The 26,481-nt window shown below is 38.7% G+C and overlaps 4 protein-coding genes across 6 annotated transcripts; 2 read left to right on the forward strand and 2 right to left on the reverse strand.

Moving 5' to 3' along the window:
- Window positions 1–278: 278 nt before the first annotated feature.
- On the forward strand, window positions 279–2,550 carry LOC112200394 (tRNA pseudouridine synthase A 1). Of its 2 annotated transcripts, none has more exons than XM_024341426.2 (6): window positions 279–547; window positions 633–720; window positions 1,233–1,372; window positions 1,459–1,821; window positions 2,030–2,077; window positions 2,226–2,550. In XM_024341426.2, the coding sequence occupies exons 1-6, from the start codon at window positions 458–460 to the stop codon at window positions 2,460–2,462; spliced, it is 966 nt and encodes a 321-aa protein (XP_024197194.1). In that variant the 5' UTR covers window positions 279–457; the 3' UTR covers window positions 2,463–2,550. The 2 variants fall into 2 exon arrangements, with proteins under 2 accessions (XP_024197194.1, XP_024197193.1); XM_024341425.2 differs by having other exon boundaries at window positions 282–547; window positions 2,015–2,077.
- A 96-nt stretch (window positions 2,551–2,646) lies between these two features.
- On the reverse strand, window positions 2,647–5,302 carry LOC112200393 (protein TRIGALACTOSYLDIACYLGLYCEROL 4, chloroplastic). The gene is made up of 5 exons (XM_024341424.2): window positions 4,959–5,302; window positions 4,583–4,832; window positions 4,131–4,485; window positions 3,279–3,619; window positions 2,647–3,005 (listed from the first exon to the last, which is right to left on the reverse strand). Exons 1-5 carry the CDS (start codon window positions 5,219–5,221, stop codon window positions 2,808–2,810), a joined length of 1,407 nt encoding a protein of 468 aa, XP_024197192.1. The 5' UTR covers window positions 5,222–5,302; the 3' UTR covers window positions 2,647–2,807.
- Window positions 5,303–5,725: 423 nt separating this feature from the next.
- LOC112195947 (5'-nucleotidase domain-containing protein 4) lies at window positions 5,726–11,728 on the reverse strand. Of its 2 annotated transcripts, XM_024336186.2 has the most exons (17): window positions 11,178–11,726; window positions 10,989–11,086; window positions 10,535–10,654; window positions 10,313–10,402; window positions 10,087–10,202; window positions 9,717–9,816; window positions 9,361–9,432; window positions 9,233–9,280; window positions 9,070–9,147; window positions 8,872–8,991; window positions 8,609–8,714; window positions 7,746–7,909; window positions 7,342–7,476; window positions 6,774–6,904; window positions 6,594–6,656; window positions 6,383–6,461; window positions 5,726–6,061 (listed from the first exon to the last, which is right to left on the reverse strand). In XM_024336186.2, exons 1-17 carry the CDS (start codon window positions 11,446–11,448, stop codon window positions 5,978–5,980), a joined length of 1,875 nt encoding a protein of 624 aa, XP_024191954.1. In that variant the 5' UTR covers window positions 11,449–11,726; the 3' UTR covers window positions 5,726–5,977. The 2 variants fall into 2 exon arrangements, 1 of the variants encoding a protein (XP_024191954.1); XR_002934855.2 differs by lacking the exon at window positions 5,726–6,061 and having other exon boundaries at window positions 6,384–6,461; window positions 6,774–6,921; window positions 11,178–11,728.
- Window positions 11,729–19,435: 7,707 nt separating this feature from the next.
- On the forward strand, window positions 19,436–25,467 carry LOC112197544 (ABC transporter B family member 11). Its single transcript, XM_024338272.2, has 13 exons — window positions 19,436–19,584; window positions 20,111–20,568; window positions 20,655–20,709; window positions 20,798–20,973; window positions 21,061–21,282; window positions 21,360–21,598; window positions 21,709–22,234; window positions 22,421–22,694; window positions 22,831–23,672; window positions 23,801–24,067; window positions 24,212–24,475; window positions 24,580–24,873; window positions 25,114–25,467. Exons 2-13 carry the CDS (start codon window positions 20,227–20,229, stop codon window positions 25,465–25,467), a joined length of 3,855 nt encoding a protein of 1,284 aa, XP_024194040.1. The 5' UTR covers window positions 19,436–19,584; window positions 20,111–20,226.
- Window positions 25,468–26,481: the final 1,014 nt, after the last annotated feature.

Consider the following 26,481-nt stretch of genomic DNA (forward strand, 5'->3'; position numbering starts at 1 on the left):
GAAAATGTTAAAAAAAAAAGTCCTTATTTTAAACCTTATTGTCGGACATGTTTGAATCGATAAAATGTCCTTATTTTAAACCTTATTGGTCAAGGACCAAAAAGAAAAAAAAAAAAGAAGTGAATCACAGTTATCACACTACACAATATAACAATTGATTATAAAAAAAAAATCACATAATATTTTGCTGAGCAAAATCCTTTATCTGGCTACTTTGGTGATACGGACGCGACTGCACAACCGATGAGTGATATCACACCTAAAGCGTCATCCTATGGGTTTTCAGTTTTCACCCCCATTTACCAAAGAGAAAGATGTCTACTTTAGCTGAAGAAGCAGCAAAACGCACCGCTTCGATCCACTTTGTTCTCAAATCTCAAAAAGAGTAGCATTGGCAACGTTTTGTTTTGATTTTGCAAAACGAGCGTTTGTGGGTTTTGAATGGAGAGTTTAGAAGATGAGTAGCACTAGTGTATTAGTTGCAGGCCTTCCCTGTCATCCAAACCTTAACGCCACTCTTTCTTCTCCAACTCCAACTAATACATCAGTAAATGCCTCTCTGTGTTTTTCACATTTTGATAATGATGGTGAATTTTTGATGATATAAATTAATGGGTGAAAGTTTTGAGCAGAACGCAAAGGATGGAGACAATTTGGTAATGAAGGTTGATGGGTTTAAGTGGCGTTTGGTTATAGCTTACGACGGCACCCGTTATGCAGGTTCTTTCTCATTGCTTCCCATTAAAGCTCTGAGCTTTGCCTTCTTTTCCTGTCAAACTTTGCTGTGCTTTGCTTTGTTATCTATGGCTACTTTGGGTTTTGCTGATAAAGATGTTTGCTTGGAAGTTGAAACCAAATTGCTGATTCACAGTGGTGAACCCAGTTGGTAATGTTGAAGGAAAGTGGGTTTCTTTTCCTTCTGGGTTGTGTTAGAAATTAGCTCTGCTAGGAAATGTGCATGAATGGTGTTTGATATAATGCCTCCGTGAATGAGTATACAACTGGAGGTTGTTGTTTGCTCTCAATTTGAGTTGTTTAGATGCCCAGTTGAATTGTGAATGTTTCAGGTGAATATTAGCTCTGCTAGGTAGTGTGTGCTTGAATTGTGTTTGATATAATGCCTCTATGAATGATTATAGCAATGGAGGTTGTTATTTGCTCTCAATTTGAGTTTTGGAGATGCCCATTTGAATATTTTAGTGAAATAGTGTAGGAAATGTTGAATGTTTCAGGATGGCAATATCAGAGTTCACCACCTACCATACAGCGCTATGTGGAGAAAGCTCTAATGGGAGCAACGAAGCTGGAAAGGAAGGATCTTCATTTGGTTGGTGCAAGTAGGACAGATAAGGGTGTGCATGCATGGGGTCAGGTCTGACTAGGTTTCTTACTCCCTTCAAGCTTCAACAAGGATATGCCACCCACATTTCACAGACTCACTATCATTTCAGCTTTCAGGTTGCACACTTTGTCACACCGTTCAACTATGACAGAATAGAAAGCATTCATGCAGCTCTCAATGGTACTCTTCCGGAGGATATCCGTGTTAGGGAAATTAGTCCTGCTGTGCCTGAATTCCATGCTCGTTTTTCAGCCCAAAGGAAGGTGTATCATTACAGAATATATAATGACACATTCATGGACCCATTTCAGCGTCACAATGCTTACCATAGTGCTCATAAGCTGAACCCTGCTGTTATGAGAGAAGCTGCGAAGTATTTTATTGGAAAGCATGATTTCTCTGCTTTTGTAAATGCATCCCAGAAGGAGCGAGTGCGGGATCCAGTAAAGGATATATTCCGTTTTGATGTTGTCCAAATGGTAATATTCGGACCCTCAATCAGTGGTTGAATTTTAGGCGTTGCACTTGCTCATTAGCTGTTCACGGATTGATAATTCATTTCCATGTTGTCGATTTCTCTAATCATCTTACTGGACTTGTCTATATGTGCTTTCTTTCAGTTTGTTTATGAACAAAATGTTTTGTAACTGATTATCACCCCATCATTGTTAGGGGGCTCTTTTACAGCTTGAAGTTGAAGGCTCGGGATTCTTATATAGACAAGTCCGGAACATGGTGAGTAATTCATCTCCACCAACTTCATCATAACTTATTGTTTTAGCACCGTGTCATCATATATTTGTATCTGATCAAAATGATTGTCAATATACCATTTTTGCTCTTTTGCATCTACAAGCATTTTTCTGTTTATACACTATTGCAGGTCGCTCTGCTACTTCAAATCGGAAGGGAAGCAGTTCCCACTGACATCATACCCAAGATATTGGCAACACGAAATCGAAGGGAGCTTGCTAAATATTCCTTGTTGGCTCCACCCCAAGGGCTTTGTCTTATGGCAGTGGAGTATAACGAGGACCATCTACGGCTTCCACCTGGTTCCCCTAACCCCAGTTTTGGTAGGCATTATACTATAAAATCTTGTAAGCTTCCATTCTACTAAAGATTGCAGTACTTGTACCCAAAAAAATATTCAAATATTATAAAACGAAGATTCATGCAATGGTGAGTGCTTTTAATTTCTGTTGCAATTTCAGTCCTCTTTGGGTTTGGTAAATTTGTAGTCGACTCTAAATCTTGACACTAGGCAATTGATTTTAGTGAATGATGCTTTCGGAAAACAATGCTTGAAGCCCGAACAAACTTGTAATGGCCAGTATTATCATGGCATTTCTAAGTAATAAAACCTCCAATAACACATCACCTCTGAAATGGTGAAAGTAGTTTTCTGGAATTGAAGCCAATGTGACCCAAAAATATAACTCTACAAGACTAAAGTTACATGATTTTATGTCTCGTAAAAACGAAGCTCTATCATCCCTTCTTGGTGCTTTGGGGAATACCAAGCAACAGCTTTAGCTGAACCAAGGACTTGCAGTGCATACTCGAGGGCAAATATAGGCTCATCCACACGTATACTCCAGTTTTGGTTCCTTAGTTCAACCGCAACTCTTGAATCAACCCTGAAACTGAAAGGTCCAGCAATCTGCACATAAATTTGGAACTTGTTAGAGGTTGCATAAAGCTATCATTCATCCCAACACCGTATAAAGAATAAACAATCATGAGATAGGTTACTGTCAAAACAATTTAAAACAATGGCAGTGTCCAAGTTCAACAAAGAGAGAAAAGTATATTCCAAGAGTTGAATAAACTAGTTACTTATCAGCTAAGTATTTCTTTCATCTGAAATCAAACTTGAAGTCATAGAAAGTATTTTGCTGAAATTGAAATTAGGATTTATAAGATATATAGTCACCTGCTGCTGAAGAGAAAGGGTGGCATTGGGGCAAATATCCTGAATAGCTTCCAAATTTGGCTTTTGAGAATTGAAATAATCTTCTGCTAGATGTGTGGCACCCGACAGAAATTTAGCTCCAGAAGGAAAATCCAGGCGAGCATGAAAACGACTAAGATCTAGAAATAGCCTTTGGAAGTTTCCATGCTGTGCTGAAAATGATGCAGACCCAAAAAAATCTGCTAGAAAGGCAGATTTCACTGCAGGAGCCTGAAGACTAAAGCCTCTAAAACCCTGAGGATCATCATCCTCAATTTGTGACCTAGCCGCACCCTCACCAAAACAGGCAGTCATGGCAGCACCTATTTATGGAAGAATAAATTTGAAGTATTAATCAATAAGAGTTGCGTATATTAAGCATATACATCCACAATGGTCGGTATGCTAAAACAATAAAGCTACTCAACTAAATGAACCTTACTCCCACTGTCCGGGATTGCTAAAAAATGCACAAGAAATCCAGACAAGAATGAGCAAATTTATGCAACAACATTGCAATATTCATCCCCTACTCCTTTATAACTTAAGCATGCATTCCACTAAACAACCCACACACACACTGAAATTCAGTATACCTAATCCCAGTTTCTGTGCAAACATTAGAGATTATTATTGTTACCACCAGGGGATCTAGCTTATCACACAATCGAAGACAAAATTGAACGGTTCTTTTCTAATATGTCCAGCAAAGCACTTCTCTTTCATGGAAGGCAAAGGGTGTCTAACTAATGCTCATATAAAAATCCCCTATCTCCAATGATTTCTAGCTTGGATCTCTTACAAACTCAGCAAATGAAAATGGCAGTGCCATACCAATAATCCCTGAAGCCGAAACATGAGGATTTGAAAGGAATATATCAAAGGGCTGCACCATTTTCAGCTTCGGAGCATTACTTCTCCAAAGGTCAATATTCTTCCTATAGGAAATAGCACCCTTGACAGCCAAACCAGGAAGTAAACCAGCAGGTATTCCTTCACTCTGACCACTATCAAGGCGGTCGGGTGCCCCCGAGTTATGATGCACGCACACACGATAACTGGCACCAGAATCGGAAGCAACCGTAGCCAGATCAACCGACATTGACAATGGCACATCCCAATAATCACCAGCCTTATCCACAAAAAGCCCTGGCCAAACTGCCTCTACTGACAAATTGTGATGAGGCAACTGCAAAAGCTCATTCCAACCAGACCTTCATTACTAAACTCCACAACAACAACAACAAGAAGCACATAATTAACAATTTCATAACCAAAACACCTACCCTGTGCTGAAACAGTGCTTTATTTCGAGGCTTCTTATCATCACCATACCTCTCCACACTCAGAAGCAATGTGTCATCAGGTGTCAACAGCAAGTCAGAACAGAACGAAAGGGCATACAAGGACTTGTCCTGGAGGTGCTTTCCCAGGGTTTTCATCCATGAAGAAGCAGAGTCCGGTGGTGGGCCCTCACTGTTTTTCACAGAGGATACAAACCTCTCGAAATTGAACTGACCCAGTAAAGACCCAAGCCTACAGAGCTTTAAAACTCACCAATCATCAAAAAGACTCAAACTTTGAACAATCCCACATCGAAAACAAAAACAAAAAAGAAGGTAAAAGAGGGAAACTTTGGAGGGAATTGCGGCGGGGGGGTACCAGTTATCGGCGAAGGGGATGGTGAGGACGCGCTGGAGAGTGAAGCCACTGGCGGCGGTGTAGGGAGGGACGAAGGGGGCGGTCATGAAACGCTGCATGAAGTCAATTTGTTTGGGCCGGGAGAGCCTGGCGCCTCGAGAAAGGCCCAGAGGAAGTGGGTCCCCGGGAACGGGGCGGCCCAGGCCGTCGAGGGTCCTCGGCGTCGAGATGTCCAGGTCCCAGAAGGCTCCGTCCATTGCCCATCTCAGCTTCTTCATCTCCATTTTCAGATTGAACTTTTTCAGCTTCTGCTCTGGTGCGTACTTCTCCTTAAACCAATGAAAAGGGATGAACGACAAGTCGTTGATGACTGTGGTTAGTGTCGTTTAAGAGCTTGTGTGCCAATTACTAATTAGTTGCATTAATTTTCCGTAAAAAAGTAAATCAAAGTAATTTATAGTGATGAATCGACTCCTGTTACTGTCTACCACTGCATTTTGATGTGGACTAATTCAGCTTATCTTACAACTACATGTAACTAGTCTACTAATGCATGCTGATGTGGACTAATTCAGTTTAGTCCCAAAGTAACTTAAAAGTATCTTACAAATTATCTTTAACGTAGACTAATTCAGTGTTTAGTCGTAAAGTATCTTACAACTACATCTACAATGGTAAATGATGTCGCGTACGTGGTTTTCATTGCATGAGAAAAGCGAAAGAATTTTTTTTTTTTTGAGCGATTAGCTTCGAATGGTTCATAATGTGGCATTAGTGAACACATTGAATTGAGTGGAAGTGGTTAATCTGCGACCAATATATCATTAATTAGGCAATTCACACAGCTACTCTGCTGAGAACGATAAATAGTTCGTGGGGGCATAAACAAGCCACAGATCACTGGAGACTGGAGAGGCACTCATGACTCAAATTACACATTATTCATTCAAAACCTTCTAACATGCAACCCGCTGGGTCATCATAGACATAGGGGATACTCTAAAGAATTAGCAAGCAACATTTACAATGGAATTGCACGTTTACGACATAGAATTGACTTCGTTATCCGCAGCAGACCCATAAATCTTCGAACAGTAGTATGAATATGAATCATGAGCAAGAGTCTGCAGAGGTAAAAGGCACAAGACATTTAGTCTTCGTTCCACAGAAATGAAACCAAATGCAATACTAATCTTTCTTTTCTTTTATATTGTTATCAAATATACTGTCTTTTTGAAATCTCAAATCCTCATTCCACTCATTTAGTACATGATGCAGAATGCCTGTTCTTCCCTTTTAATCTTTCAATGTGTAAGATTGCATGTGAGGGAAGGGTATCAGCTTGACATGCATGGTTTGACCTATCATCTAGCAGATTAAACTTTTTGTGTTGCATGGTTCTCTAATGCAAAACAGGATAGAGAAAGTCATGATACTCTAGTTACCTGTTCCTGTGAGCGGAAATACATGAAAGGTGTATAATGTAAGAAATTTGACACCCTCGAGGTATATATATCAGCATACCTGCAAGATGAAAAGGAATTGATGGGTATAAGGACATGGGAAATTTAAAGTTTAACTACTGTCACTTCCATGCGACCATGCCTAGGGATCTGATTACCGAAATATGAACATGTAAAATAAAAAAGTACATACTTCTCAATTTGTCTCATCAAATGGCTTTTATCCCAGAATCCCGCACGGGAAAGAAACCCCCACCTAATGCACAACAGATTCATAAGATCAACTTGACATTCACATGACTACATATATCATTTTCAAAGCTCAACACTAGTAGTGGAAAATCTATTTCTTATATTTCCGACTTCCTATTACCTTTTGTTGAAGAGCTCTCCATCTGATTCTAGCAGCAGAGCAATTTTCTGGTCTAGTCTTTGCATAACAATAAGTAGCTTCTGCATGCTGTCTGAGAGTTCTTGATCAGCCAAATTTGTTGCAGCAAGGGTCTGAAAGTATAGCAACACTTGAGATACAATAAAAAGCACATACGTTAATACATGTTCTTTCCTTTTTCAGTCTAACATTTTTTGGCCCATATTCTTGGATTAGGAATTTGTAATGCTTGCTAAATGCTGATGATATGATGTAATCCATTGAATGTAGAATAAGGGTATGAATGGGAAAAAAAAAATCTGTAGCATCAATGTAGTTAAGAGGTAACACCAGACTTAAGAGTCGCATTAATGGATTATTATAGACCACCATTCAAGAGATAATCAGGGTCATCATTACTTCTACTTATTAAAGCTAAAGCAGCAACTGTTTTAATAGACTCGTGAGGAAAGAGCCTCAAGCATTTTAAAGGAAAAAAATTGTTTGCCAGCAAATGTTGCTTTGTTATTATGAATGCAATGAAAGAAAGCTAATTCTACAAAAAGCTTACTTGAGCAGGACGCCCTTTAGTTCGTCTTTGAGAGGCAAGTCGAAGTTGGTTGAAAAGATCCCCTACTATCTCCTTTTGATTTGTAAGCTCTATTAGTGATTCTCTATGACCCCGGCTACCGATCAAAGCATTATACTGCAGTGTCAAAATTTTCATGAACCTCTTATCAGCATTCAAAACTTTGATGATACTAAAAATATTAAGTAGAGCACTAAATTACGAATATAGTTTGTAGGTGATCAGTCTGCAGAATAGAATACAAGGCAACAGGAAAGCAGGTCTTTTTCTAGCAAATATATATTATTAATGAGGTCTGAGGTCCAAACTTGCAGTTCTTTAGATGTGAGATCTGAACTTGCATTGCTCATTCCCTTGCATATAAAAAGAAAATCCACTAAACAAACCTCTTCTTCCAATTCTCGACAAATCAATGCTGTTCGCCACCGCAGATGAACTTTGGATTGACTTACATCAGTGTAGATATGATCACCAACATAGAGTATTTCATCTCCATGGATATCTAGGGAATTCTCAACCATCTGAGCACTTCCCCCTGAATACAAGCCCCCTGCAGAAACAAAGCATTTAAATGAACATAAGCTTGATAAGTAAATGTCAAAAGAAGTAATGATTGATCAAATACTTTGATGATCGCAGAGCATAGAGGAATTTCCTGGCATGGAAAAATGATGATGAGAATGAACAAAATAGTTATTTAGTTGTAGTCACAGTTATGGCCATTGATCAAACTATTTATTTCTCCTCGGCTCATATATAGCACAAGGTGTCAAGGTGCAAAGATAAAATCTAGCAGCTGAGACAGCCTTTTTGCATTTTGAGCCTAGTTAGAACACCTTTCACTTGCCAAGCCAGCTATTCAAGAAATCCAGGAAAGCAGTGCCCATATTAAGTGCAAATTAGAAGGTGCAGAAAAAAAAAAATTATATATATATATATATATATATATATATATATATCTTCAACTATAATCATGACACCCAGGTGGTACCTAAAACAGGGATCATGCCTAGAGTCGTTACTGCATATCTCCAATTGCATTTGAAATTCATTATAAAAGTCACGAGTCATTACAACTATTATTAATTATCAAGTCTACAAGGTTTTACAACTGTACATCCAATAGACAATCAAAGCTAGTACAACCAGATTAAGCACAATAAAAGTAGCATCTCATTCTAGGGGAATAAAGTTAAGAACTTCTAAGATATTCAGTGGCAGGTAAACAAGCACAAGTACTCATTATTACCTGTTACAGCCTTGAAGCATGGACGCATTAGCCCCTCACCCGTCACCACCTCATACATTGGGTGTGACATTTGGAAGAACTCTGGCTTCCTTGCAGAGACTATTACCTGCATATGAACACAAGAAGCATAACAGTTTAATTAGTGCTCTGGAAGTTTGGTCGCAGTTCTACTGATCACTATATTTCAAGGAAACCTTTGATATCTGAAAAACGAAAGAAGAAATGGAGTTACAAAGTTAAGTAGATGGACAAAATTTACTTACAATGTCAAATAGATCCCGCCAACCCATATTATTAGGAAGAAATCTGTTAAAGGAATGTTGCATCATTGTGTCTGTGTAATGATAATCCGAGTTGGTAATGAGGAGAAGCTTTTTACCAGCCTAGAGCAGGAATAGATCAAGGTAATTAAGTAAAATGAAGTCACATTTTGTGCAAAGATAACATCTTATAAGACATACCTCCTTTTGATCCAAAAGTGCTAGAGGCAATTCTGGATCAGGTGTTACAAATAGTTCAGGCTTAGACATTATCTCACTCTGCATGATCGCCGGTATGCCACAATCAGTTTACACTCATGAATCAACATCCACTTTACTGAACAAATAATGAAGATATGCTAACCTTCAGTTGACCCTCTACATGTGCCCTAAAGAGGGCTCTTCCAACAGCCTGAAATCATGTCAAGAGTTAAAAAGGAGCATGAAAAAAGCAACACCATTGCTCTATAAAATTGTTCCACAGCTTATTGCCTTATAGAGCCCTTTATAATCGAGTGGACCAAGTTGTGCGGCAATGGTTCCATCATCCAATCTATCAACCATCTGAAAATAAACATTTGATATAAAAATGGTCAATATGTTGTTGACTAAAGAATGTTAAGCAACAGGATATGAATAAAGGATCCAAATCGACGCTGCTTGGGATTAGGTGCAGTACTCCGAGTAGTGTGATCAACATTATTTCATTAGGTCAAAAGAGAGGGTTTTCCTACTGCATTACGTTTGTGTTTAAGTTGAAGTAACTTTAAAAGTAAAATTTACCTGAAACAAAACAATGATAATAACTAAGACATTAATACAGTGACCTAACCAAGGGAATATAATACCTGCATATATGCCACAGCTTCTGAGACAGAGAACAATGTATTCAGGAATTCCCATCGACTTTCCTTCCGGAGGTCCACCAATTCCCTCCCGTACATCTCTCTTCAATGAAAAGAAACTTAAGCAAAATTGCCAAATACATTACTCCAGTTCTTTCTTTTTTTTTTTTCTAAAAATGATATCTTAAAATGCTGCATACTGGAAAACTATGTGGCCACATAACACGGGCAGACCAAAGTAAAATCTGATCCATGCAAACTTTCATCTGGGACATTTTACTGTTGATGTTCCATCAGCAGATTGAAAGCATTTTTGAGTACGTTGTATCCGTCATTGTCCATCAAAAATCACAATAAAAGGTTCACAATTTACCTTACAGCCCGATTAGATAGCATGGTTGTGCCATGCATAGCCCTCTTTACATAGCCAAATCGATCAGCCTTCACCAAGTTGCCTTTCTCTTTGTCTATGACGAGGCCTCTAATAACCTATATGAATAGTTGGAACAAGATAGGAAAGAAAAGAAAATGTTAACAGGTGTTATGAATTGCATAAATGTCAATACTTTTAAACCTTTGAACTTGTTTATAGATGTTACCAGGTCGGGGTCAAATGCAAGACCATCAACTGGGAAACCCACTTTCCTTAAATTCTCCATACAGTAGTCATAAGCTCTCCCTTCCCAAGCCTACAAGACCTTTCCATGTCAGACAATCCACAATCCCAATCTGGCAAGACTTAACTTTTTATATAATCACAATTCGTGACACAAAAAGAAAAACAAAAAAGAAAAAGGAAGAAGAAGTGACCTGATACTTACAATGACATTATAATGCATCAAGGTGTAGTCCATATCATAACCGATGGCACTAATTGATCGAAGATTCAATGTCCGGCTACAAAAGATACCACGAGGCGATTGCCTTGATGAAAAAGGACTCTGTACACAAATATTCAACATGGTGAGATTGTTGCACAAGTACTATTCTACCATAAGACAGTGATCAATGTGATTCCCATTAGAAACAGACAAGTGAGACAACATAGACAGACTAGTACTCCACCAAACCAAACTGATACGATCGAAAGGGACTCTATAAATAGTACTCAATATAAAGAGATTGCTGCTCAAGTAGTACTCTACTTTAAGAAAATGATCAATGGGATATCCACTAGAAACAGACAACACACACACACACACACTTAGTACCCTACCAAACCAAACCAAAACCAAAAGAAACATACTATGATCCTCAGAAAAAGAAAAACAGTACCCGAATACCCAAATCTTTAAGCAACCCTTCAGCTTCTTCAGCTTCCATTCGAGCAACCTCCTCAATCGGACCTTCCAAAGTTGCTTGTCCATCAATTCCTACATGGGTTCATAAAAAACAACTTAAAAGATCAAAATTTTACACTCACAATCGCAATGCCTAAATTGGGAAGTCAAAAGGCTGAGTTACCAAAAGCCTCAAGACTCTCGAGCTTGACATTCAAATCCCCTTTGGTCTTCTCTCCCAAGTAATCCACGTCGTACTTGGTCGCCGGCGTCACAGAAAACACAGACTTGTCTTCGTCAACACTGACGTTACTGCTTCTAGTGCTGCTGCACTGGCACTTGTGATTCCAAGGCAGGGACTTGGTGATGAGAATGTTATGGGATGTAGTGGGTCTGATCCGAACTGGGTTTCTGAGGAAGCTGGTGGCCGCCATTGAGGCCTCTGCTGCATACATCTCTCCAACCTCAAAGTTGGGTTCTTTCTAAAAGCAGAAGAGTGAAGAAGAAAGAAGAGTGGGAATCTGAAAAAATATCTGGAGTAAATTTAATGGGTTGACGACAGTAGTGGCACTAGTATATTGAAAGTGAAGGTTTGCTTTTTGGTCTATGTGGATTGGATACTATACTCTTCTGATTTGATTTGTCGCTGAACTGGGAATACTGGCTGCTTATCTACTATTCATCTCTAGCTTTCTGAGAGTTTGGTCTATCCGTAATCGGCAGTAGCAGCCATAATGATAAGGTATGGTGCTTTTCCATTTTAGCCATTGCTACTCCTGCTTGTGGAAAACATGTACCGTTTATTGGGTCAACGTTTTTTTTATTTGCAGGGGTCAACTTTTGGTTACCTCTAGTAATATTTGCAAATTTCACCTTTCAGAAAGATTTCAAGGGGCCACCCAAGTTCGACTTCTACCGACAGCAAAACAGTCAATCCTCTTTGGTGCTAGTGGAGTCACGTTGCTCGAGTTGGGGGTAAATTTGTGTGATCAAGGTTGAGGTTTGCATCATTTACTCTTTTGATGTTCATCGATTTTGAAGTTACCCAAGAGTGTGCGGAGTTTGAGAGAGAGATTTTTTTTCATTACTCAAAATTACATAAAGGCCGAAATGACATTCTTGCTTTTAAGATTGTTGTTGGTGACATCAAAAAATCACGATTGTATCACATAATTAAAGATAGAATTTAGAAATAACATATAACAATTTGAAAAAGAATACTTGATAGCACACTACCTATTGTGCATACAACAATGGAATAATTAAGTATCGTTACGTTGTGGTTAAGGTTATGAAAAATAATAAATTGTGTTTCTTTTTTATAATGGGACGTTTTTAAAAGGAGTTTGAACATGAATTTTAAATTATAAAAGTACTCTTAACTGCCAGTGGGGTGATGACGATGTTGTTTGCCGGCGGTGGGATTGGTTGTCTGCAGTGCTTGGTTGCTGTTAGGGGAAGTGGGGTCTGGGCCGGGCCATTGTCTCTGGGCTTTGGTGTCGTTTGGTTTTAGTTTTTAGTTTGGTTTGTTTAGGTTTAATATGTTCCTACTCTACTGAGCTAGGGTTGGTTTCCTACTCTCTTGAGCTAGGAATTGGTCTAGGTGTTATGTCATGTAAATGGTGTCATTCCCGAGGACGAGGACGATTTTGTTCAACTCTGGTTTACTTTTGTTGTCGATTTGCTGATAAGCGATCCTTTACACGTGGTCTAGCACCTTTGGACACGGTGTTGAAGAGGACGCTGTCTTCTTCGCGGTTGATTACGAGGTTTTACTGGAATTTTCGGGTTTATATGCTCAAAAAAAAAAAAAAAACTTCCAACTCTCTAAGAATTTATATTTATTTTGAATATTGAACTTCTATGTACATTAATATTTAATGATACACAAAGAGAGTTGTCACAGACTAGTGTATACTAATGCATGAAACTAATATATTTCTACATTGAACTACTATTTTAGTACATTAATGTATTGTAAACAAAATAATGTGATTTGTGTTATCAGATTCCCCCACACCCCCCGCACGCACATATCTGTGCTAATCGACATTGGGCCCTTAAGTAGCCCGACAAAAGAATTTAAGGCCCATCATTATATCTTAGTTGGGCCGTTGACTATTAATCTGACAGTGAAGTATGAACAAAATCCATCGACATTTATGTGCTTTCCCACCAACTGCCTTGGGGTATCCAAATTTGAAAACAAACGACCTTTCTTCAAAGCGGTCAAAGGAGTTTTCTTCTCCGCCAAGCAAGAAAGTCAGAGAAGCAGAGGACTAGATTTGTATCCCTTTTCAGATTATCGCTCATTTTTGTTTTTGTTTTCTTTCCTTTTTTTTTTTTGGTTAAAACAGGAGTTGGGAAGAGCAAAGTGCTCTCCCAAGTCCCACCCCAAATTTTTTTGTTTTCTTTCCTTATTCTCAGTTGGTTTATATTTAATCCAATGACTCAAACACTAAAGACCTTCAATATAGTGATAAAAAAATATTAATTATTGTTACTCAGTTTGTTCATGTTGTTGGCCCGAGCTAGCAAGTGACATTTCAATATCTTAGCGAAGCTCAATGCAGAGGAAAAGAATTACAATAAAGGAACCAATCAACTGCCATATAGACCAATAAAATTTTAACCTACACCATACAACACTCGGTGATCCAGAACTATAATAAAGGAACCAATCAACAACCATTTGGGTAATTTCTGCAGCACTCCGTTTGTTTTATCAAAATGCAAAGTGAAGGTGGGTTACTGTGTTCGAGTACAGTTGAAAAACCGTCGCGGAATAATGAGGCCTGCATGCATTGCATTTGCAACATGCCAAAATGCCAAACGGAGTATCAATCCCAAATGAGGCAAGCTTTTTCTTTAGTCAAAGAACAAAAAGATAATCAACCCAGGAGTTTCCTTCTCCGCCAAGCAAGACAGTAAGAGAAGCAGAGGACTAGAATGTGTTTGACTAAATCATGGGTCCGACTCCTTGTAGGTGGTAATGGGCAGACTTTGAATGGCTTATATATAAAAGCAACGTTCTTGCTGAAATAACACAATCAAATTCATCGACCCATTTCGCCAAGATCCATCGACATTTTTCTTGTTGCTTACGTTCCCACCAACTCACCCAAGTAAGTATCCAAATTTGATCAAACGACATTTCTTCAAAGCAGTCAATGCTAGCTGGAAATCTAGAAATATTGCATATACCAAAATGGAGACTAACAACATTTATATATGAATATTAATTATGAAGTAAACTAGCTAGCTAGACAGAAGCGAGCAATTGTTTTCATTATATTAATTTTTGGCAAAATTCGTCGTTGATAACTGACATTTTGCATTGTCATATTAGTATTATATGAAGAGCGTTCGAAACTTTGATACTTAAGCACTAAGCATTACGAAAATTCCAAACTTATTCAAACGGGTAGTTCTTAAATTCTGGAGCCCCTTCTCTTTTGTTGAAATTGTAAATTAATCCTGGAGCTCCTTCATCATCTAACTTTGGCTGCACATCGAGACCAACATACATTTCCAAAAGAAATTATATATGTGCATACCAATATTATAATTATATTAAAGTCATATCTGACCCGCCCTAATTTTAGTTGCAGACGTTTGAAACTTATAAATTCCATTTGCTTGATCATCACGTATTTTTGAAAACGTCAAACATATAAGTATTTTATATAGACAAGCCCTCGTGTCATAACCACAGCAGTGTTTTGTGTATTTTGGTAGCTACTGCTGGTTCTGTCGCAATCCATGGTTTTTCTTCTATGTATATTCTAATCTAATCATACCATCGATCTATGAAAGAATATACCACAAATTTGCCGAAATTATGAACATAAGTCCAACATATACTAGCTAAGACTCTTATTTTATGAACCCTTAATTGTCTGCATACGTATAATACATATCCTCTTGCTTGATAGAGTAAAGCCGGTTGAATAACGTACCTACGGTTTTACGAGTTGTATACACTATACACACTAGCTTTACACCCCGATATTCCACCCAATTTACCTAAACGTTTTGCCAATCACACAGTGTTTTAAAAGGACCGTAGCATTATGAAGTAATAAAAAAATAATTAAAAAAAAAAACCCTAATATCAATGTAGGTTCCATTGACAGAGATAAGTACGCGCACCGTAACTAAGTGGTAAGCCAAGTAACTTAAACTTTTTTTTTTTTTTTGAGAATAGAACATATTCATTAATCAATCACGCTTACAATGGGGGGACATAAACCTAAACCCCAAGAAACCATGGTTACAGAGACCATCAGGCCAAAGAGCCCAAACTCTAACCACCAAGCGCCCATCTCCAAGGCTACCTTGAACATTTGACCCCGAAAATTCCAGTAAAATCTTATAATCAACCGCCAAGAAGGCAGCGTCCTCTTCAACACCGTGTCCGATAGTGCTCGACCACGTGTAAAGGATCGCATACCAGCAAATTGACAACAAAAGTAAACCAGCTTTGAACAATATCGTCCTCGTCCTCGGGAATGACACCATTTACATGGCCGAACACCTAGACCAACTCCTAACTCAACAGAGTAGGAGACCCACCCTAGCTCAGAAGAGTAGGGACTTATTAAACCTAACCAAGCCAAACAAAAATCCCTAACTAAAACACAGCTATAACCAATGCAAACTGAAACCAATCCACACCACCAAAGCCCAAAAACAAGGGCCCGGCCCAACACCCACTTCCCCAAGCAGAACGCCACCATTGCAGAAACCCAATCCCGCCGCCGGCAAGCACCATCAACGTCATCCCTGCACGGCCTCGCCGCCTCCCGATTCCACCGCTCCCCCGTGCCAATATGCAGACAAATTCTACACCCAATTGCCACCGCAACCAGATCCAGAAACCCGACAGAAGCAGAGCCCAACCAGGAACCCTCCTGCCGTGAATTGCCCGCTTCCACCATACCCCAGATCGCTTCTTTGATGACGCCAACACCCACCGCCGGCCAGAAACAAGGTGCTGCATCCCCACAACCGCTGTCGCCCCTGATCCGAGAGGGACCGATCGAGAGATCTACCCACCCCGAGATCAAGAACCCACCCTCCTCCCCTGGGCCGAGTCTCTGCCTTGAAGACCCACCACTAACCAGCAACGCCATCCCCTCCCGGGCCGGAATGCAACGGCAGGATCGCCGGTGACGCTCGGCCGGGAGAGAAACGAGACACCCCGGGTTTTCCTTCTCTGTCGCGCCCTTGGGGCGCGTTCCCGGATTTGACAGTTAAGAACTATTAGACCAAGTAACTTAAACTTAGTTAGAAAGAAAATTAATGATAAAGTATAAGTTAGTCCTCTCGACAATGATGTGATTTATTTTGACTATACTACCCGATAATATGTATCGCAAATAAGTCTCTTTTCACTTTTTCATAATACAATTTTTCCTTCTTTCTTTCAATTATCATTATTTCCACAGGGCAATTACGGTCTATGCGGCCTCTCCATCTTCATTAAACCTATAAGTGAACCATCAAAGTGATTTCTTTGGCTCCATGCTTGGAAGAGTGTTCCACTCGATCTTGATATACTATGAATTATCAAGCATTACAATTTATAACTTAATTATACCTTAAAGTGATATATATTGCAAATAAATTTTCTTGTGACCTTTTTTGTAATACGACTTTAATTTCTTAAAACCAAGTAATTTCTTTATGGTTCAGAAAGAAATATAACAAGTGCAGTGGCGGACTGGGGGGGGGGGGGGGGGGGGGGGGGTGGTCCCATCCTACCAATGTTTTTGAGTTTTATATATACGTTGTTCCTCTATCTGGTGGCCCGTCACCCCAATTAGTCTGGGCGACACATAGGTTTGTCGGAGTAGGAAAATCTCACATTAAAAAAATAGCAATTAAAAATAAAACTTATAAGTGGGTGACCCACACCCAATTGTACCGAAACATTTTGTGATTAAATAGGTCTTTTGTGAATTTGTGATTGAAAAAATTACAATTAACGGAGAGGGTATAAATTGATAGATTATGTCAAGTCTAGGATGTAAATTTCCATTACAAGTTTAAAATATAAACCGACAATTATTGCCAAGTTTAGAGGGTATTTTAGCAATTATGCGTATTTAATCTTTACTTTCTCTATTCATAGCTTAATGCCAATGCTTGAACCCCTTAATCTTTCCTTAATCTCAGTTGGTTTATATTTGATCCAATGACTCAAACACTAAAGACCTTCAATAGAGTGATAAAAAAATATTAATTATTGTTACTCAGTTGTTTATGTTTAGGATGACAAAAAAAAGAAAAAAGGGCTTATGCATTTCGACCCCTCCCAAACATTTGATCCTAGTTCTGTCCTTGATAACGTGGCATTGCCAAGTGTTGGTCCGAGAAAATGACATTTCAATATCTTAGAGAAGCTCAAGGCAGAGGAAAAGAATTATAATAAAAGAACCGATCAACAGCCATATAGACCAATAAATTTTCTAACAAATTACATATAAGTTATTGACAAAAGATGACTTAATGAATACATCGTTTAAACATATAAGGACTAAATCTTACAAATAAGGACGATTTACTCTCCACTTGCCACTTGTCATGAGTTAATTTACCTTTTTACCCTTAACTACTTTTGACTTCTAATCCCTTTATAAAGATTAAATCTTACAAATAAGGACAATTTGCTTTCCACTTGCCACATGTCATAAATAAATACATCGTTTAAACATATAAGGACTAAATCTTACAAATAAGGACAAAAGATGACTTAATAAATACATCGTTTAAACATATAAGGACTAAATCTTACAAATAAGGATATTCTGCTCTCCACTTGCCATATGTCATGAGTTAATTTACCTTTTTACCCTTAACTATTTCTTTTGACTTCTAATCCCTTTATAAGGATTAAATCTTACAAATAAGGACAATCTGCTCTCCACTTGCCATATGTCATGAGTTAATTTAGTTTTTAACTCTTAACTACCAATGTTTTTGAGTTTTATATATACGTTGTTCCTCTATCTGGTGGCCCGTCACCTCGATTAGTCTGGGCTACACATAGGTTTGTCGGAGTAGAAAAATCTCACATTAAAAAAATAGCAATTAAAAATAAAACTTATAAGTGGGTAACCCACACCCAATTGTACCGAGACATTTTGTGATTAAATAGGTCTTTTGTGATTGAAAAAATTACAATTAACGGAGAGGGTATAAATTGATAGATTATGTCAAGTCTAGGATGTAAATTTCCATTACAATTTTAAAATATAAACCGACAATTATTGCCAAGTTTAGAGGGTATTTTAGCAATTATGCGTATTTAATCTTTACTTTCTCTATTCATAGCAAGTTTGTATAAATTTTTTTAAAAGTGAAAGTTCTGCGTTTACATATTTGGTCATGTACTACTATGTAATTTTCTATAAAATTTTAACCCACACCATACTACACACGGTGATCCAGAACTATAATAAATGAACCAATCAACAACCATTTGGGTAATTAATTTCTGCAGCACTCCGTTTGTTTTATCAAAATGCAAAGTGAAGGTGGGTTACTGGGTTCGAGTACGGTTCAAAAACCGTCGCGGAATTAGGGATGGCAATAATCCCCATAGGGTAGGGTACCCATCGGGTATTCGACCCTAATGGGGAGAAATTTGGGGGAAATCGGGTAACGGGGTTGGGGATCCCCAGTATTCGAATTCTGAAATCGGGTACGGGGTGGGGATGGTATTTTGATCCCCATCCCCATACCCACCCAATAAGAATTATCTAAAATATATATATATATATATATATATTTTTTTTTTTGATATTATTTATAAATATATATATCTATGTAAACTTCATTCTTTTGTCAATATTTAAATTCTGTCAATATATTTTTGATATTATTCAATTCACCTTGTTCGAATGAATGAGTAAGTTGTTAGGTTACACTAAGCAGTTGATTGTGGAATTTTTTTGTCGAATGCAAACTTTTATTTTTTTATTTTGATGCGAGACTTATATTTGTTTTTGTTTGATTGAAATAAAAAATTTATTTTATATTGATGTTTGATTTTAACTTCATAGTTTACAATCGATAATTATTTGAATGAATTTTTATATAATAAATTAGTAATATTGTTAACGGGGATTGGGGCGGGTACGGGGACTTGATCCCCAATGGGAACGGGGACGGGGAATCCCCAGTTTCTTATTACGGGGATTGGGGCGGGTAAGGGGATGAGGAATGAAGTCGGGTATGGGGATGATAATTTAATCCCCTTACCCTACCCTCCCCATTGCCATCCCTACGCGGAATAATGAGGCCTGCATTGCATTTGCAACATGCCAAAATGCCAAACAGAGTATCAAACCCAAATGACGCAAGCTTTTTCTTTAGTCAAAGAACAAAAAGATATTCAACCCAGGAGTTTTCTTCTCCGCCAAGCAAGACAGTAAGAGAAGCAGAGGACTAGAATGTGTTTGACTAAATCACGGGTCCGACTCCTTGTAGGTGGTAATGGGCAGACTTTGCATCGCTTATATATAAAGCAACGTTCTTGCTGAAATAACACAATCAAATTCATCGACCCATTTCGCCAAGAAGTGGTAATCTTGATTCCTCAGGACTCTCTTTTTCGATCTTTGGTGGTGTTTGCGTTATAAGCATATCAAATGTTTGTGGAATTGCCTACCTTAGCATGCATGAAACTTCCACAGTCCCCACTTGGTTTCTTTTCTCTTTGTATTTTTTTGATTTGATTCCATCAAATCGTCTACCTGGGTTGTAAAGATTATTCCCAGCATTTTGATTGATTGGAACCATTACTTTCTTGTTATTCCTCTGTTTCTTGAATTTATATGCATTCATATATTCTATTCTGCACTATTTGCTTCGACTGCGGTTTTCTGCTTTCTTATTCTGAGTTCTGACACGTGCACAAAACTCACACACAGAAAACAGGAGTACATGAGTTTTGTATTTTTCTTAATGATGAATGTACTCGGTATTGTATTCTATTAGAAAGAGCAGTAGGCATATGTTCTTTGTTAGTTGGTTTGGCAATTTGTTACCCAGAAAGCAAAAGTAGTCTGGTTTGCTAATTCAAATTAAAAAAATGTGTTTGTTTTGCAGCTCTGATTTTATAAAGCAAGTTCTCTGTGTTGCTTGTTGTCAAACAACAGCAGCAAGTTTATTCTTTGAAGTGCTTGCTGTCAAGTATAAGCAACTCAACTTCTGCTGTGAAAGATATGGGTGATCAGGAGAATCCTTTGGATGGAGATCATGTGATCAGAGAGGAAGCTGCCGCTTCGAAAAGTCAATCAACAGTGCCGGAATCCCAGAACGGACTGGAAAATAGTAGTAACAAGGAAGATGCAAGCAAGAGCAAGGAGGGTGGCACCAAGACAGTGCCCTTTTTCAAGCTCTTCTCATTTGCTGATTCCATGGATTACTTGTTAATGTCGGTAGGTACGATTAGCGCAATTGGAAATGGAATGTGTTTGCCTCTAATGACCGTAATCATGGGAGATGTGATTAATTCTTTTGGAGAATCTGGGAATTCCAATAAAGTGGTTGATACAGTGTCTAAGGTAAGAATTTGTGACTAAAACTGCTACATGTAAACGTTTACCAACGGGATTAATCAAAGCTAATTTGGTCAGTTCCATATCTTCAGGTGGCTTTAAAGTTCGTCTACTTGGCTTTGGGAGCTGCAGCTGCTTCATTTCTACGTGAGTACATAAAACTTGATACCTCAGTTATAAATAGTCTAGAACTTGGTCATTAGAAACTGATGTACTCGGACTTGCTATGTTCCAGAGATGTCTTGTTGGATGATCACCGGAGAGAGACAGGCTGCGAGAATAAGATTTTTATACTTGAAAACAATATTGAGGCAAGACGTAGGCTTTTTTGATAAAGAAACTAGCACTGGAGAAGTTATTGGGAGGATGTCAGGTGATACTGTGCTCATTCAGGAGGCCATGGGAGAGAAGGTATGTATTTACATGACACGAAAAAGCCTCCAGTTGTTGCCACCTTTTCTGAAACCCTTCATCATTTCTTTCACTCTCTTATTGCAGGTAGGAACTTGTATCCAGTTATTTGCAACATTCTTTGGAGGCTTTATCATAGCCTTTGTTAAGGGATGGCTTCTTACCCTGGTCATGCTTTCTTCTATCCCCGCTCTTGTCATCTCTGGTGCTGTCATGAGCATCATCGTATCAAAGTTGGCATCTCGAGGACAAGCTGCTTATTCAGCAGCAGCATCTGTGGTTGAGCAGACAATTGGTTCAATAAGAACTGTAAGCAGCCTTTCTAAAGTACAAGAAGTATTATTCTTTCTGTACTGAACTAATGCAGATGGGCATTCCTTGTGCAGGTTGCATCATTTACAGGGGAGAAACAAGCTATAACTAAGTACAACAGCTCTATAAATAAAGCTTACAAGTCTGGTGTGCAAGAGGGTTTGGCATCTGGGTTGGGTATCGGTTCAGTTATGCTTATTATATTCTGTAGTTATGCTTTGGCTATATGGTATGGCGGAAAAATGATACTTGAAAAGGGATATAAAGGAGGAGATGTCATAAATGTAGTTTTTGCTGTGTTGACTGGCTCCTTGTAAGTTGCACTTTCTAAAAATTTACGACATGCACGATGGTGCTCTTGTATTCAAAATATACTGAACATTAATGATCAGGATAATTAAACATTTTCTTGATAATTTTCAGCTCTCTTGGGCAGACATCTCCATGCTTGGCCGCATTTGCTTCTGGGAAAGCTGCAGCTTATAAGATGTTTGAGACAATTAGCAGAAACCCAGAGATAGATGCTTCTGATACTAAAGGGAAGCAATTACAAGATATTAGAGGAGACATAGAACTGAGGGATGTTCATTTTAGTTATCCTGCAAGACCAGATGAACATATATTCCGTGGATTTTCTCTCACAATACCTAGTGGTGCAACTGCTGCTTTGGTAGGAGAGAGCGGAAGTGGTAAATCGACTGTAATCAGTTTGATTGAGAGATTTTATGACCCACAGGCCGGTGAAGTTCTTATTGACGGTGTCAATCTCAAAGAGTTCCAGCTGAAATGGATCAGGCAGAAAATAGGTCTTGTCAGCCAGGAACCTGTATTGTTTACTTGCAGCATTAGAGATAATATTGGCTATGGGAAGGATGGTGCAACTACTGAAGAGATAAGGGCTGCTGCTGAGCTTGCCAATGCTGCTAAATTCATAGACAAACTTCCTCAGGTTAAAACCCAACTTTAATTTATACTCTCCTCTATTCTATTATAATTCTTTTTTGTTTTCTCTGTTGGATTCCACCAGGATTTATGCTTACTCAGACAACCTTATATATTGTTACTTTAAATATGGAAGCTCAACGCTTTCAATTGCTTTGTTCTGATTTGTGGTTTTTCTGAATTGTTCATTTAGGGACTAGATACAATGGTGGGTGAGCATGGAACTCAACTATCTGGGGGCCAAAAGCAGAGAGTTGCTATAGCTCGAGCAATTCTAAAAAACCCAAGAATTCTGCTTCTAGATGAAGCCACAAGTGCTCTTGACGCAGAATCTGAGAGAGTTGTGCAGGAGGCACTGGATAGAATTATGGTTAACCGGACTACTGTCATAGTAGCCCATCGCTTGAGCACAGTAAGGAATGCTGATACCATTGCTGTAATACATCGAGGAACAATTGTTGAACAAGGTAATGGATATATATGCTAATAGTGTTTTTGTCAGCCATTTTCATGCTTAATGCCTTAATAGTACTGTCAATACTTAAAAATGCTGTCAAAGTTGATCAATGACTACTTCAGATACTGATCCTTTTGAATGAACAGGACCACATTCCGAGCTAGTTAAGGATCCTGAGGGAGCATATAGCCAGCTTATAAGATTACAAGAAACCAGAACTGTGTCAGAACAGACTGGTGTAAATGATCAGGATAGGCCAGATATTTCTTCCGATTCTCGGAGACAGTCAAGTCAAAGATTTTCTTTATTAAGATCCATAAGCCGTGGATCATCTGGAAGAGCAAATAGTATTCGTCATTCATTCTCAATCTCATCTGATACTCATGCTCCAGCATCATCAAAAGGGCATCCAGAAGTCTCACTTAGCCGCCTAGCTGCCCTGAACAAGCCAGAGATCCCAGTGCTGCTTCTTGGTACTTTAGCTGCAGCAGCCAATGGGGCGATCTTACCTGTTTTTGGGATACTAATATCCAGTGTAATCAAGTCCTTCTTTGAGCCACCTGATCAACTGAGTAAGGATTCAAAGTTTTGGGCATTAATCTTTGTTGTTCTTGGAGTTGCATCGTTCTTGGCACAATCATCAAGAGCATATCTTTTTGGTGTGGCTGGATGTAAGTTGATAAGAAGAGTTCGATCAAAGTGCTTTGAGAAGGTGGTTTACATGGACATAGGTTGGTTTGATGAGTCTGATCATTCAAGTGGTGCAATTGGGGCAAGGCTTTCTACAGATGCGGCTTCTCTAAGAGGGTTGGTTGGAGATGCTCTAGGTTTGTTGGTTCAGAATATAGCAACTGCAGTTGCCGGCCTAGTTATTGCTTTCGTAGCAAATTGGCAATTGGCTCTTATAATCCTTGTCCTGCTGCCTATGTTAGGAGTAAGTGGATATTTTCAAGTCAAGTTAATGAAAGGGTTCAGTGCAGATGCAAAGGTAATGCTCTCCAATAAGTGGAAAATTGTTGAAGAAGTTGATCCTCTAGCTATCTAACCATAGATATTTTTATTAATATGTTTAAGAGTAGTCCTTTTTATCAATACTAAAGTACTATATGGTTGCAGAAAATGTACGAGGACGCAAGCCAAGTAGCCAATGATGCTGTTGGGAGTATTAGAACAATTGCTTCCTTTTGTGCTGAAGAGAAGGTGATGGAACTGTACCAGGAAAAATGCGAAGGTCCTATTAAAAGTGGGATAAGACAAGGCTTAGTTAGCGGAACTGGTTTTGGGCTATCGTTCTTTTTGCTATTTTCTGTGTATGCCTGCAGTTTCTATGCTGGAGCCCGACTTGTTGCAGCAGGCAAGACAGAATTTTCTGACGTGTTTCGGGTAAGCACTTTTGCTTTGTGATACGAATCTCTACTTAACGAGATCTGCATAAGCAGGAGATCAGAATCGGCTAAGACATTCAGTTGATTGAATTTTATTAGCATATTCAGTTCACTATTAACATTTCTCTGTCCTGGTCTACAGGTTTTCTTTGCTCTCACTATGACAGCAGTTGGAATATCTCAGTCGAACTCCCTATCCCCTGATGTAAGTAAAGGAAAGAGTTCTGCTTCTTCCATATTTGCAATTCTTGACGGCAAGTCAAAAATAGACTCTAGTGACGACTCTGGAACTACAATAGAAAATGTGAAGGGAGATATTGAACTACGCCATGTCAGTTTCAAGTATCCAACTAGACCCAGCGTGCCAATCTTTCAGGATCTTTGCTTGACCATTCATCATGGCAAGGTAACTTGGTGTACTATTTCATTATTCATTTCCATGCAATACATAAGAGTTGGACCTCTGTAACTTGGATTTGTGGAACTTACCATTTGAGTTATATATTTCAGACTGTTGCTCTGGTTGGAGAAAGTGGTAGTGGGAAGTCGACAGTGATCTCATTGTTGCAGAGATTTTATGACCCTGATTCAGGTCACATTACATTAGATGGAATCGAAATCCAAAATCTACAACTGAAGTGGTTGAGACAGCAAATGGGGCTGGTGAGCCAAGAGCCTCTGCTGTTTAATGACACTATCCGAGCCAACATTGCATATGGAAAGGATGGGAATGCAACCGAAGGTGAAATTATAGCTGCAGCAGAATTGGCAAATGCCCACAAGTTCATTAGTAGCTTGCAACAGGTAAGTACTGAATCAACACGTTTCAATCTCAATTTCTTTTGACTGCAGAACGCTATAATGATCTACTAATGTGCTGCATAAATGAGAAGGACTAGTTGATAGAAATTCACAGTTTATAAGATTATATCATCATGCTTATGTGTCGATGTACCAAAGTTTGTCACATGAGCTATAACTAATATATTAGAGATTGGAATACATATTCAGAATGTTGATGTTAATTTTTGGAAATTGATGCAGGGTTACGATACAGTAGTAGGAGAACGGGGGGTCCAATTGTCAGGTGGACAGAAGCAAAGGGTGGCAATTGCACGAGCTATTATGAAGGCGCCAAAGATATTACTGCTAGATGAGGCTACCAGTGCTCTTGATGCTGAATCCGAACGAGTCGTTCAAGATGCATTGGACAGAGTTATGGTGGATCGAACAACAGTGGTAGTTGCCCATCGGTTGTCGACAATCAGGAGTGCAGATTTGATAGCAGTGGTAAAGAATGGAGTCATTGCAGAGAAAGGAAAGCATGAGACTTTGATCAATATCAAGGATGGCACTTACGCTTCTCTGGTAGCTTTACATGCAAGTGCCTCATCTTAGAGCGCTTCTATGTTCTTACTGAGATAATGCAGCAAATTAGTATTGAATGCAAAGCAATATGTTATGTGACTCTGCAGAGAAGTAAATTAGCAAGAGGCACATATAGATCATTCTTTTGTTTCTTTATTTCTTTATGAAAGCTGCAGTTTTGCAGCAATATGGCAAGGACGAATAAAACAGTGATTGGGTCGAGTAGTGGTTTGGTATATCGAAATCCTAGAGGTGATAGAAATTTTCTGCATAAAGGTCTCATTCAATTTCTTGTGTTAACAATTTTGAAGAATTGAAGGTTTTGCAACAACCCCTTTTGCCCATCTATGTACAAAGCAACAGAAATGGAACCATATTATTTGGTCCAGGTCTCTAACAATCATAAAAGACAACTCATATTGTTACCTAGCAGGCATATGATTGGCTGCGGCGACCCAATTAGTATTTGTTACCGGGGTTGGATGCTTTAAGGTATTCGGGGGTGTTGAGGTTTGTATGGGATATGCCACCGGAGACCCGGAGTAATTGGGTCATCTTGGGTTGGATAATAAAGTGAAAATACAATTATAAAGTAAAATTATTGTACACGATGATTAACGAATTTTGATGTCACATTATTAAAGTGTAAAGTGGAGGTTCATGATTCGCAAGTGGAGTGAACTAACGTCTAAAAACCAAACTTTAGATTTTAGGGTACAACATGCTTTAATATTGACATTCTTTTGTGTGAGCTAGGAGAAACTTTAATCACGAGCCGCCCTCATCAATATATATGCTTGCTTAACTATAGAGCAATGTTTGCATGGAAGTTCAACAAATTCATCATCCTATTTCCGGAAAACTAGTAAACATGTTATGAAATATCAGTTATAATGACTTGATACATATTTACGCAAGCGTACGTATCGTTGTCAAGATAGGGAAAGATTGTGCCCAAAGTTATCGTACCACGGGGATTAGTGGCTAACCCACAATATTTAGGTAGTCGGACCTAAAGTCACTAAGCAAACAAAAGAAAAAGAA

The sequence above is a fragment of the Rosa chinensis genome, chromosome 4, assembly GCF_002994745.2.
Source record: "Rosa chinensis cultivar Old Blush chromosome 4, RchiOBHm-V2, whole genome shotgun sequence".
NCBI classification, from domain to species: domain Eukaryota; kingdom Viridiplantae; phylum Streptophyta; class Magnoliopsida; order Rosales; family Rosaceae; genus Rosa; species Rosa chinensis.